General features: G+C 37.9%; 1 protein-coding gene across 1 annotated transcript; it reads left to right on the plus strand.

Moving 5' to 3' along the window:
- The first annotated feature begins 13,805 nt into the window (after positions 1-13,805).
- Positions 13,806-14,301, plus strand: LOC148195414 (uncharacterized). Its single transcript, XM_088095201.1, has 2 exons — positions 13,806-14,015; positions 14,116-14,301. The coding sequence occupies exons 1-2, from the start codon at positions 13,806-13,808 to the stop codon at positions 14,299-14,301; spliced, it is 396 nt and encodes a 131-aa protein (XP_087951327.1).
- Positions 14,302-14,623: the final 322 nt, after the last annotated feature.

Here is a 14,623-nt window from a genome sequence, read left to right on the forward strand (position 1 = left end):
CTTTGTTTCTTGCTTTTCAAATCTACTCTAGATCCTTTCCTAAGTTCATTTTGAGTGCCACCATTCATTGGAAACCGATTAATTGATTGATTTAAGTTGTTTGAAAATCCTGCACATAAGCTGTTTGATAAAACTACAGTTGTGCATTCTGGTTTAACAGTTTTCTGGCAGCAGCAGTGTTGATTTTCTGGCTTAATAATTGATCATTGGTGGTCTGTATGAGCTCTTTGTTGGGTGCAGAATTATCTCAGGTGGTCCTACAACACTGGTAGCATCTTAGGGAGTGGATTGGAGCAAGGAAAGATCAACCTTGAGGCTGATTTTTTTGGTGCAGCAGACCCAAATTCTTCACTGGTCTGCATCAAACTGGTTGCTGCAACAGCAGCATAATTCACTTGCAGCTGAGAGAATTGCATGAATCCAAGCTGATTCATTACTTGTTTGAGAGCAACCAAAGCTGCCACATTCAACCACATCCTTGTTTTCCCAAATTTTGTGTTTCCTTTGTATTTTTGGTGTTTACTTTCTTTTTCAATTTTGTAAGTTGGCCATTTCAAGCAAGTGAAGTGGAAGAGCTCATAAGTGTTCTTCCCTCATTTGCTAACTTGACTAAAAGTCTCATCACTTTAAATTTGGTAGACGGTGAGTGTGTCTTAGATCCAAAGTCTAAGCCTCACCTAGGAGACCTCACTTTAATTGCTTGTCCCATTCTCAACTAGATAGCATATATCTTGTGCGAATAGGAAGCTCTCTTAGGGGTCCGAATTTAGAGTTAGGCTGTGTCTTTTCCTGGCTTTGTGTTTTCTTTGTTGTCTTTAAGACTTAAGTGGATTTAAGAGTGATTTTGATCTAAGGACTCTAGTAAGTAACTAGAAGCATATTTGGCAAGGATAAGGCTTGGTACTTAAGCATTCCTAGTGAATCACCTCCCTTACCTGGAATATTGCTTTCAAGTGAAAAGCTCTAGTCTTTACTTCAAGAATAACATTTAAGTCCATCATAATGTCTAGAAGGCATTCTCCTAGGATTAGTGATAGTGAAAAAGAACATTTTTCTCTTCAAACTTTAGTTAATGAATTCAAGGAAATAAGAAGAGAAATGAATGAAGAGAAAGCCAATAGAGAGCTTCAAAATGCTGTTATTCAAGATGAGTTGAGAATGATAAGGAAAAGTAAGTCTAGGGTAAGTCAGAGTGAAAACTCTCAAGAGGGAGGGATGTCTATGAGTCTGGGTGATTATTACCCTCATCAGCCTTCTACTTCTAGAAGGCATAGGAGAAATTCTCATGCACCCCCACCCCCTAAAGAAGTCAATGTGGTGTTGCCTCACTTCCATGGGAAGGACAATGTAGAGGCTTATCTTGATTGGGAGATGAAGGTAGAACAATTGTTTGAATGCCATCAAGTGAGTGAAGAGAGGAAGGTCTCTCTAGCTATCCTAAGTTTTCAAGGGTATGCAATGTATTGGTGGACCGCCTTGGTCCAAGAGAGGCTTAGACATCAAGCCCCTCCCATCCACTATTGGAATGATCTCAAGTCTGCCCTTAGGAGGAGACACATTCCCTCCTACTACAATAGAGAACTCATGGATAAACTCCAAAGGTTACAACAAAGGTCTATGACAGTTGAGGAATATAGACAAAAGATGGAGTTGTATATGATGAGGGCAGGCATAGTAGAAGGTCCAGAAACTACTTTAGCTAGATTTTTAAGTGGGCTCAATTTTGACATAAGAGATAGGGTTGAACTTCTACCTTATAGAGATTTGAATGATCTTGTTCAAATGTGTATAAAGGTAGAACAACAAAACTTGAGAAAATCTTCTTCTAAAAGAATTCAAGTTCAACCTACTTTTGAAAAGAAAATTTTTAAAGAAAAAGAGCCATTTAAACCTCTAGCCAAAATAGAAGAGAGACCCAAGAAAGAGACACCCTCACACACAAGAACAAGTGAAATCAAATGCTTCAAATGTCTAGGAAGGGGTCATGTAGCTACTCAATGTCCTACAAAAAGAAACATTATTTTGAAAGGCAAGGACATTTATAGTAGTGAAAGTGACACCCCAACTAGTACAAGTGAGAGTGAGGAAGAAGAGAGGGAAGAGGAAATATATGCTGATGATGGGCAACTTCTCATGGTGAGAAGGATACTTAGCAACCAACCAAGTCTTGAACATATATCACAAAGAGAGAACATCTTTCACACAAGATGTAAAATTCAAGAAAATCATTGTTCTCTCATTGTTGATAGTGGGTCTTGTTGCAATTGTTGTAGCACAAGGTTGGTTGAGAAGTTGAAACTTGATATTATACCCCATCCAAAACCTTATAAACTTCATTGGCTAAATGAAGATGGGGATATAATAGTCAAGAATCAAGTGAAGTTGGCATTTTCCATTGGGAACTTCAAAGATGAAGTTTTATGTGATATAGTTCCCATGGAAGCATGTCATGTGTTATTGGGGAGACCATGGCAATTTGATCATCAAACTATCCATCATGGTCTAACCAATACCATCACTATCCATCAAAAGGACAAGAAGTTTGTGCTTCATCCTTTGACTCCTACCCAAGTGGCTAAGGATCAAGCACAAATGAAGATTTTAAGAAAGCAAGAACATGATCAAAAGAAAAAGTCAAAAAGAAAGGGAGGTATAGAAACAAGTGTGCCACCTAAGGTCACTCAACATGAAGTCCTTTTAAACAAAAAGACTTTAATCAATACACTTCAAGTTGAGCAACCTTCATATCTTCTTCTTTGTCAAGGAACACTTACATGCACATCTAGTGATTCAAAGACTTCAACTCTTTCTCCATCCATTCAAAAACTTTTGAAAGAATTTGATGATCTATTCCCACAAGAAATTCCAAAAGGGCTTCCACCCATAAGAGGAATTGAACATCAAATTGATTTCATTCCAGGGGCAGTTCTTCCTAATAGGCCAGCCTATAGGACAAATCCCCAAGAAACTAAGGAGATAGAGACACAAGTCCAAGAGTTGCTAGATAAAGGCTTAGTTCAAAAGAGTCTAAGTCCCTGTGCTGTACCAGTGTTACTTGTACCAAAAAAAGATGGGAAGTGGCGCATGTGTTGTGATTGTAGAGCTATCAACAACATCACAATCAAGTATAGACATCCCATTCCTAGGCTTGATGATATGTTGGATGAATTGCATGGAGCACAAATATTTTCAAAGGTAGATTTAAAAAGTGGCTATCACCAAATAAGAATTAAGGAAGGTGATGAATGGAAAACTGCCTTTAAGACCAAGTTTGGATTATATGAATGGCTAGTTATGCCTTTTGGTCTTACAAATGCTCCAAGCACATTCATGAGACTTATGAATCATGTCCTTAGGGATTGCATTGGGAAGTTTGTAGTTGTTTACTTTGATGACATCTTGGTATATAGTCAAAATTTGCAAACTCATGAAAAACATTTGAGAGTTGTTTTAACAATTCTTAGAACACACAAATTGTTTGCAAACTTTGACAAGTGTACCTTTTGTGTTGATAGTGTCATATTTCTTGGATTTGTGGTCACCAAAAATGGGGTTCATGTGGACCCAGAAAAAATAAAGGCCATCCAAGATTGGCCTCCTCCAAAGAATGTAGGAGAAGTAAGGAGCTTCCATGGGTTGGCAAGCTTTTATAGAAGATTTGTTCCTAACTTCTCTAGTCTTGCTTCACCCCTCAATGAGTTGGTGAAAAAAGATGTTACATTCCATTGGGGGGATAAACAACAAAAGGCTTTTGAGCTACTCAAAGAGAAGCTCACACAAGCACCCATTCTAGCTTTGCCAAATTTTTCCAAAACTTTTGAGCTAGAATGTGATGCTTCAGGATTTGGCATAGGTGCAGTATTATTACAAGAAGGACACCCAATTGCATACTTTAGTGAAAAACTTCATGGTGCCTCTTGTAATTACCCCACCTATGACAAAGAACTCTATGCACTTGTGAGGGCTCTTCAAACTTGGGAACATTATCTTGTTGCCAAGGAGTTTATCATTCATAGTGATCATGAATCACTTAAGTATTTGAAGAGTCAACACAAGTTACAAAAGAGGCATGCTAAGTGGTTGGAATTCATTGAACAATTCACTTATGTTATTAAATACAAGAAAGGAAAATCCAATGTGGTGGCTGATGCTTTGTCAAGAAAAATTAATCTATTAGCCACATTGGGAGCTCAAATTCTTGGATTTAATAACATTCTTGAATTATATTCACAAGATCTTGATTTTGCTCATATCTATGAGGAATGTCTCAATAAACCTCAAGGAGGATTCTATGTGAAAGAAGGATATCTTTTTAAAGAAGGAAAAATTTGCATTCCTCAAGGTTCACATAGAAAACTCCTTGTTAAAGAGACACATGAGGGAGGATTAATGGGACATTTTGGGGTAGAAAAGACCCTTGGCATGTTGAAAGAAAAATTCTTTTGGCCTCACATGAGAAGGGATGTTCAAAGGCATTGCTTTAAGTGTATAACTTGTTTAGAATCTAAATCTAAATCAATGCCTCATGGACTGTATACTCCTTTGAATGTTGCTTCCACCCCTTGGGAAGAGATAAATATGGATTTTGTGTTAGGTCTTCCCAAAACTTCTAGGGGTTTTGATTCTATCTTTGTGGTGGTAGATAGATTTAGCAAAATGGCTCATTTTATACCTTGCCACAAAGTAGATGATGCAAGCAACATTGCAAAGTTATTCTTTAGAGATGTGGTTAAACTTCATGGGTTACCTAAGGTAATAGTTTCGGATAGAGATACAAAATTTCTTAGTCACTTTTGGCGGACCTTATGGTCTAGATTAGGGACTCAGTTATCTTTTTCTACTACTTGCCATCCTCAAACAGATGGTCAAACTAAAGTAGTCAATAGATCTCTTTCCACTTTACTAAGGGTAGTTCTTAAAGGAAATCACAAATCTTGGGATGAGTACCTGCCTCATGTTGAGTTTGCCTACAATAGAGTAGTTCATGGAACTACTAAATTGTCTCCTTTTGAAGTTGTTTATGGTTTTAATCCTTTGACACCCATGGATTTAATACCCCTTCCAAATTCTATTGATTTTGTTCATCAAGATGGGGTATCTAAATCTAAGTTTATCAAAGAATTACATCACAAGGTTAAAAATCAAATTCAACAACAAAATGAGAAATATGCCAAGCAACACAACAAGGGCAAGAAAGAGTTAATCTTCAATGAAGGTGATCTAGTTTGGGTTCATCTTAGAAAGGAAAGATTTCCTCAACTAAGAAAATCCAAACTCAATCCTAGAGGAGATGGCCCTTTTAGAGTGATAAGGAGGATTAATAACAATGCATATCAACTTGATCTTCCTCCTCAATATGGTGTTCATGCTACCTTCAATGTATCTGATATTAAACCTTTTTCAGGATTTGATAGTGAAGATGAAGACCTTTTGGATTTGAGGGCAAATCCTTCTCAAGAGGGAGGGGATGATACAAGAAGGTCTAACACCATAGGACCCATCACAAGAGGAATGGCCAAAAAGCTCCAAGATGAGTATTCTCCCCAAGGACAAATACTATTTGCTATTTTTGGATGGAAAATTGGAGAACAAGAAGATGTTCCAAATTTGCCAAAACATGGAGAAGGGTAAAATGGACATTTACACACAAGAAGGTGTGTGCTTATCCTTCTATGGGGTGGCATTAGTAATTTTTCATTTTTTACATGTAAAACTCAATTATCAACGTGTTTCATAAGGCTTTCTAGAAGCCACACATTTAGCACATGGTTAACATTTCAGATCTAAAGAAAACGTGTAAAAGGCTTGCTTAAGCTTTGAGATTGATCTATAAAATCTCATAAGCAAAGCTTGAAGTTCACTTTTGAATATATGGAGTTTTACTATGCCGATGCATTTTTCCAGCAACCAGAACTCTGCCAAAAGTCACCTCTTATTGAGCTTTCCTTCTCCTTCTAGCTTCCTTCCAGTGAAGGCTTTCTGAGTTAGATAATCCACTCACCATAGAGCTCTGCATCCATCTCTACATCCATCTCTGCATCCAGATCTGCCTCTACTGCATTAACTATACTGCTGCTGCTAAATCACATCTTAGTTCGCTGCCACTGCTTCTCGTGAGCCATATTCAACATTGCTCATGATTCCATTCATCATTCCACTGCCTTCAATCCTCACTTCTGCTGGAGCAACTTCATCACTCAAGGGGGGCTGAGCGCCAGAAGTTCACCACACACCGCCTGAGCACCCCTTTTGTGAGCTTAAGCGCCAGAAAGTACTGTTCGACGCCCGGGCGCCCAATTAAGGTGCTTGAGCGCCAACGACATAGGTCGGACCTTGTTTCTATTTTGATTCGACTCTATTTAAAAGACCCAGACGCCCTAGGTTTTGTATCCTTGGCAGAGGGAGCGCAGCAGCACACTCTTTCAGTCTCTAGAGGCAGATTTGGATTCGGGAGCTTCCATCTTCTACTTTTAGGGTTTTTCTATCTCATTCTTCTCTATTATTCCTCTAGTTTCACCATGTTTATGGTCAACTAAACACTATTTGTTGTTGGGGGATGATGTAACCTTGTGAACTCTCATGTATTTGAGTTGATTATTAATAATACATGTTTTTTCATTAATTGTTAGAGTAATTCATCTGTTATAATGCTTGCTTTGTTTAACTCATTCAATATCATGATTTATGAATTGCATGAGTGTGATAACGGTTGAAAAACCGTTATTTTTATACTTAATTTTGATATTAAAAACATCCTTTTTGACTTATAAGCTTGCTTGAACTCATGTTTTTGCTTTAGTTTTGTGAATAAGAGAGTTGAAGGTGAATTTAATGATTTTGTGCTAGAATCCCTTGATTTTGTAGGCTATTGGAATGATTTGAAAGAAGAGTTAAAGTACCGAATGGTTGAAATGCAGAAAAGTCAACCAGAATGCAGAAAAGTCAACTAGAGTGTAGAAAAAGTTGCACTGAGCGACAGTTTTGAAGTGCCAAAATCACCGCTGAGGGCTAAAAATGCAGTTGAGCTTCGTTATGAAGAGCCGCATTTACCGCTGAGCGGAAAAAGTGCCACTGAGCGCCATTGTTATGGGCTTGGACTTGTTTTCTTTTATTTTTACTGGTTTGGACCTATTTTCTGTTATTTTTATGTTCTATTTAAGGACTTGCACGTCCTAGGGATCATATCTTTTGATGGCTTGAGCACAGAAACACTTTTCACCCCTTGAGGTAGATTTGGAGACGACGACAACACTCCTCTTCTCTTTCTAGGGTTTTTCTATCTCTTCCATTCTTTCATTCCATTGTTCATCTAGTTTCACCATGACTATGGTGAACTAAACCTCCATTGTTGTTGGGAAAGATGTAACCTCTTAAACTCTCATGTATTGAATTGATTCTTGATTATATATGCTTTACTTCATTAATTGTTAGGGTTTTTCCTCTTTGCTCTTTGCATGCTTTGTTTAACTCATTCAATTGCATGATCATTGATTTTGTCGATATGGACACATACGGAGAAATCTAGATCTAGGGAAATTCTCCAAAAGCAGTATTGCCTAGACATAGGGATATGAGAGTTGGTTGCCTTTAAGCTTCTGTGCGAATGTAATGCATGAATAATTGCTAGGGAGACAAGACATGGTAAACTAGTGATTAGGAGTAGGCTTTCTTCACCGAGACATCGGGTTTAAGGTAAATTAGAAAGTGACATTAACATTAATGAAGAAGATGAATTCATATATGCATGAGAGTAAATTAGGTGAAACCTAAACCCAAATACAATATCATCAACTTCATCCATTCATTCTTGTGTTTAGCCTCAATGATCAAATTGAATTCATGTTTATTTTATTGCATTTGCGTTAAAAAACCCCAAAATTTGTTCTTTAGAGTCTTAAGTAGTTGACTAATCACATAACTGTTTAGTGTCGTGAGTCTCTTGGGAAACGATACTTGGTCTTACCATTTATTATTACTTGATACGATTTGGTACACCTGGCGAGGTCTTAACACGTTTTTGACTCCGTTTTCAAGGATTAAACATTTGTTTATCAAGTTTTTGGCGTCGTTGCTGGGGACTCGTGGTTTAACTATTCTATTTGTGTGATTATTGATTAACTTTGACTTGAGTTTTTTATTATTTTTATCTTTCTATCTTTTTGCTTTTTTATTTATCTTTTTATCTTTTTAGTTTATCTTTTGATCTTTTTGGTTTTTATTTCTATCTTCTTATCTTTTCAATTCTATCTTTTTATCTTTTAAATCTAACTTTTCTATCTTTTTGTGCTAACAATTGTTTCTAGGAACTTGTTTTCTTGTGTATGCAGGATACAGTTCGAACTAGGAGCAAAATCACTTCAGAACCTCTTCTTGAAGGCTTGGACGAAAGTAGAAGGAGGAGGAGAGTTCTAACTTCAAGAGAATTATTCCCTCCTCCGGAGATACTTTTACAACCTTCCCCACAAGGGTCAAATCAAAGCATTGAAGATATGGCCGAGGAGAATAATGGTAGACGCACTCTTGAGGATTACACCATTGTGGTTGGCCCTCAACATTTTAATAGTATAGCAAGGCCGAGGGTCAATGGTGCAAACATGGAGGTGAAGTCGGCATTGATACAATTGGTGAAGAGCAACCAATTTAATGGGCTATCACATGAAAGTCCATATGAACATCTCACCACATTCAATGTGAAGATTAATGGGGTGTCGGATGAAGCAATAAAGTTTAGTTTGTTTCCTTTCTCATTGGGAGGCAATGCTAAGTTATGGTTGAACTCTTTTCCAAAGGGTAGCTTTACTAAGTGGGAAGTCGTGGTTTCAAAGTTTCTAAACAAATACTTCCCACAATCTAAAATCAACAAAAGGAAGCAAGATATTTCTTATTTTAGACAAGGTTTGGAGGAGACATTAGGTCAAGCATGGGATCAGTATAAAAGCTTATTGAGAAAGACTCCCATGCATGGCTTTGATGAAGCAACAATAGTCCTTCTTTTCCTTGGAGGTCTTGGTTCACAAACCAAGTTGATGTTAGATTCCTCAACTGGAGGTAATATCAAATGGAAGACTCTAGAGGAAGCAACCGAGTTAATAGAGAATATGGCTACTAATGATAACAAGTTGCACTATGAGATAGGAGCTCCAATTCAACAGATGGGAGTTCTACAATTGCAATCTCAAGACGCCTTGCTTGCACAAAATAAGATCATCTCTCAGCAGTTGGAAGAAGTGACAAAGAAGCTATCTTTATTACCTCAAGAGATATATGATATTTCAATGGTTCAAAAGCAGTGGAAACAGTGGAAGCCACAAATTACTCCATATGAGAAAACCACAAAATTTGAAGATACTTTCCAGCAATTCATGAAAATGAGCGTCTCTTGTTGTAAGAATGTAGAGGCTGCATTTAATAGTATGAAGATGCACATTGGGCAAATGTTCAATAAGATGGAGGGTTGTAAGAAGGATCCAAAGAGTAATTTGAGTGAAGAGTGTAAAACCATTATTACTAGAAGTGGTAAAGTGTTAGAGGAAAGAAAAATAGAGAGAAAGGAGAGAGAAAATGAGAGTGGGAAAGAAATACTTGAGTGGAAAGATAAGATTGAGAGAGAAAGAAAGGGAGAGAGGAGAGAGAGAAAAAGAAAAAATAGTTGAAAAACTCCTTCCTTATCTAAAGACTTATTCAAGGAAGGAGAAGGAAAAACAGTTGGAGAGGTTCATGGAGATGTTTAAAAAACTAGAGATTACCATTCCTTTCTCTGAAGCATTGCAACATATGCCATCCTATGAAATTTTTTTGAAGGAACTCCTTACAAAGAAAAGAAAATACATTGAAATAGAGACCATTGAAGTGCAAGTTAACTGTAGTGCAATCATACAACAATTACCTCCCAAGTTTAAAGATCCAGGGAGCTTCACTATTCCATGCACTATAGGAGAGTTGGAAGTTGGAAAGGCGTTGATTGATTTGGGAGCTAGCATTAATTTAATGTCGCTTTCTATGTTTAAAAGAATTGAAGGGTTGGAACTCAAACCCACACGAATGGCACTCCAATTGGCAGACATGTCTCTTAAATATCCTTATGGGGTAGTTGAAGATGTGCTGGTAAAGGTTGACAAATTTGTATTTCTAGTGGATTTTGTTATAATGGAGATGGAGGAGAATGGAGATGTGCCACTCATTCTTGGGAGACCATTTATAAAGACTGCCTGAGTTCTAATTGATGTGGAGAATGGTAAGCTTAAAGTGAGAGTTCAAGATGTAGAAGTGAATTTTGATGTATTCAAAGCCATGACACATCCTAAAGATGATAAAGCATGTTTTCAACTTGATATACTTGATGAAGTTTGTATGGTGCAAGAAAGGATGGTACGTTATTCATCTCCACTAGAGAAAACACTTATTGATGCTTATGAAGACTTAAATGAAGAAGAAGAGAAACTAATTGATGAATGTATGACGAATTTGGAGACATTGAAGGAGATTCCAGTGGAGGATGTTCAGTTTGAGACAATTGATATCAAAGAAGAAGTCAAAGCAAAGAAGTTAGAATTAAAAATGTTACCATCATATTTGAAGTACGTTTTTCTAGAAGAAGATGGAACAAAGCCAGTCATCATCAGTAATTCTTTGCTTCTTGAAGAAGAAGAAAAGTTGGTAGAAATATTAAAAGCCAACAAAGAAGCTATTGGGTGGTCAATTTCAGATCTTATAGGTATAAGTCCAACTTATTGCATGCACAGGATCTTTATGGAAGATGACTATAGGCCAAGGGCTCAACCACAGAGAAGGCTAAATCCTGTCATGAAGGAGGTTGTTAGAAAAGATGTATTGAAGCACTTGGAAGCTATAATGATAGTGAATAGGTAAGTCTAATACAGGTAGTTCCAAAGAAAGGTGGGATGATAGTAATCTATAATGATAAGAATGAGCTTATTCCTACTCGGACTGTTACTGGATGGCGAATGTGCATTGATTACAGGAAGCTGAACAAAGCCACTAGGAAGGATCATTTTCCTCTTCCTTTCATAGACCAGATGCTGGAGAGATTAGCAGGTCACGCTTTTTATTGTTTTCTGGATGGATACTCTGGATACAATCAAATTGTGGTAGATCCAAAAGATCAAGAGAAGACGGCATTCACTTGTCCTTTTGGTGTCTTTGCTTACAGAAAGATGCCATTTGGGTTATGTAATGCTCAAGTCACATTTCAAAGATGTATGCAAGCAACTTTTGCAGATCTCATAGAGAAGTGCATTGAAGTCTTCATGGATGATTTTTCAGTCTTTGGAGATTCTTTCCAAAGGTGTTTGGCGAATTTGGATGTTGTTCTCAAAAGATGTGTTCAAACAAATCTTGTGCTTAACTGGGAGAAATGTCATTTCATGGTAATAGAAGGAATTGTGTTGGGGCACAAGATCTCTGCTAAGGGGATTGAAGTTGATAAAGCCAAAGTAGAGGTCATTGAGAAACTCCCTCCGCCAACAAATGTGAAGGGAATCAGAAGTTTCTTAGGCAATGCCGAATTCTATAGAAGATTTATTAAAGACTTCTCAAAAATTGCAAAACCATTGAGTAATCTACTGGTTAAAGATGTACCATTGAGGAAAGTCTTTGATATTTTGAAAAGTAAATTAGTGTCGGCTCCAATGATTGTAGCACCAAATTGGAATCAGAATTTTGAACTAATGTGTGATGCTACTTTGAGACGGTCTCTAAAACAAGTAAGGAAATTGGAAATGCAGGAAGATGAAGAAGCTGATTAGAATAAACAACATAATGAACGAAAAAAGTAAACTCAACAATGGAAAAGATAAATATTTAAACACAATTAAAGCTCTTAAAATGCAACACTTAAATTAAAAAGATTAATGCTCATTTCAATTTGAAATAAAATTTCGAAGATAAAGGCGTTAACCACGTCAGATGCAGCGGACAAATAAGCAAAGGCATAAATTGGAGATGCAGCGGACAAATAAGCAAAGGCATAAATTGGAAATGAAGTTGCTAAATCATAAAACGCATCTTTGGAGTTCTTCTCCCATGGACGTGGCATCCGTATGCATTCCAACAATGAATCAACATTTTTTTTTCTCCAAAACCAAATGAATGCAAAGAAAAGGAATTTAATCACCGCTGCTTGCTTCTCCTGTATGCACCCAACTTCCTACTTTTTCTAGCCGTGACCATGTGCTTCTATTTTAAAGAAAGAAAATAAAATGTGCTTCCTCCATTCTACAAATTGTAACAGCGTTCAAAGCAAAAAAAAATGAGTGTGTCCTTTAAAAGCTAAAAACCAAAATCAAAAATCACCATGGTGCCTTTCCTTATGTTGGACGTAACAGTAGCAAACTCAAATTCAAATGGAATACGTCTCTTCTCTCATCACCGTCTCCAACCATGGTGGACCTACATCCTGGATCTCCAAAAATTCCTCCCTTCATCTCGGCTATTGTGTGCCCTCCATTCAATAACCATCCTCTTCTCTTAAGAAAAATGAAAACATTCGTGCTGCTGGAGTAGAAAACCGAGAGAGACCCAACGTGGGTGGTTGTTGACTCCCATTCTTCAATCACTCATGTGCCCTTAAAATGAAGAAGTGAGTCCCCTATCGTGTGTTGCGCTGCTGGACGAACCTCAGCTCCTCTAACAAGTGGCGGCTGGTCCACGTTTTTTTTCCAACATGTGCCCCCTTTGCTGGATGCGTGAAGCCCCCTGGACGTCCAAAGCCCGCTTGTGTTTTTCTCCCAAGCTGCTTGACCGCTTCTTTGCTGGACACAAGGCTGCTGGGTGCACCGCTGCCTTCCTTGTATACCTCCCAAGATGCTGCTGTCCGCACGAATCCAAGCCCATCATTCTTCTCCAAGCACCTCCCTCTTTTCAGCAAGACGTGCAGGCCTTCTCAAAAGCTGGACGGTGATGCTTGCTGGACCGAATCCGGTGCTCTCTATTATGCACCTCTCCACATGAAGTTCTTTTTTTCTCCTAAGTTGAACGTGCGAATAATGATTTCCCATGGGCCGAGACACCACTTGGACGTGTTGAGGCTCCAAGCTTCTGGATGTTGCCCTTCTTTAGTCCAAGGACCTCCCTCTTTTCTCATTCCAGCACCACTTCTGTTCAAGCCCAAAATGGGTCCAGCAATGCTTTTCTTCTTTTCGTAACCCCTTCACTTGCTGGACCTCAAAATCCCCCTTATTCGTGACAGCATGCTACCTCATTTTTTAAGCCAAAAACCCTTTAACTTAGGTAGGCCGTAAAATTAGCATGCTTCTGTGTGCACCTCCAAAAGAAATTAATCCCTCAATTTTATCCAACAATTTCTCTACAATTAATAATGCAAATAATTAGTTTTAGATAATTTAAATTAATTAAAATAAGAATTTCTGGTCAAATTAAGCATAATAAAAAAAATGAAGAAACATTGGACATTCAAGCACAATTCCTTAATTAAATCTAGCACAATAAGCTAAGTGAAGTCAAGAAAATATTGACTCATCAGCGTGTCCCAAAAGTGATGCCAACACTGTGATTAAATTTCTAAAGAGGCAAATCTTCTCACGCTTTGGAACTCCTAGAGTACTTATTAGTGATGGAGGATCTCACTTTTGTAATTACCAATTAGCGAAGGTACTCAAACATTATGGTGTGACACATAAGGTAGCTGCACCTTATCATCCACAAACTAATGGGCAAGCTGAGGTGTCTAACAGAGACATCAAGCGATCTTAGAGAAAATAGTTGTTGTATAGAGAAAGGACTGGTCACAGAAACTTGATGATGCTCTCTGGGCATACAGGACTGCAATGACGACATTTATGGGTTTATCGCCTTATCAGTTAGTCTGTGGGAAAGCATGTCATTTTCCAGTGGAGATGGAGCACAAAGCTTTATGGGCGCTTAAATTTTTGAATTTTGATCCTTCTGAAACTCAAAATAAGCGTAGAAGGCAGATGATGGAACTTGAAGAGATGTGGTTGCATGCACATGATTTGTCCAAAAGCTGCAAAGAAAAGGTAAAATGCTATCATGACAGGAAGTTGATAAAAAAAAGTCTTTACTACAGGGCAACAGGTGTTATTATTCAATTCAAGATTGAAGTTTTTTCTTGGAAAGTTGAAGTCAAAATGGTCAGGACCATTCATAGTGAAAAGTGTGTGTCCACATGGAGCAATTGAATTGGGGTATCCAGCTGCTAATGATCAACAGAGAAGCTGGGTGGTGAATGGTCAACGTCTTAAGCATTATCTGGGAGGAGAAGTAGAGTGGTTGTCTACAGTGATGAAGTTGGTTGATCCTTGAACTTGATTGGGTCAAGCTAGTGATGTTAAAAGAGCGCTTGCTGGGAGGCAACCCAGTGATTTAAGAACTTTTATTTTTGGTTTGGTGATGTAATTATGAACTTTTGGTATTTTTTGTTTTGGGTACAAACTTGTTACAGGGTTTACATCTACTGAAGGATGTTAGGTGGTAGAGTATCTACTGAAGGATATTATGTTCGTTTACACCTAATGATGGGTGTTGGTAAGAAAAGGTTTACACCTACTGATGGGTACTGGAGGATTTTGGGTCAGGCTCGAGACGTTAAACAAGTGCTTACTGGGAGGCACCCTAGTGTTCTAAA

Source organism: Vigna umbellata, chromosome 7, assembly GCF_029865625.1.
Source record: "Vigna umbellata cultivar VRB3 chromosome 7, Vumbellata_1.0, whole genome shotgun sequence".
NCBI classification, from domain to species: domain Eukaryota; kingdom Viridiplantae; phylum Streptophyta; class Magnoliopsida; order Fabales; family Fabaceae; genus Vigna; species Vigna umbellata.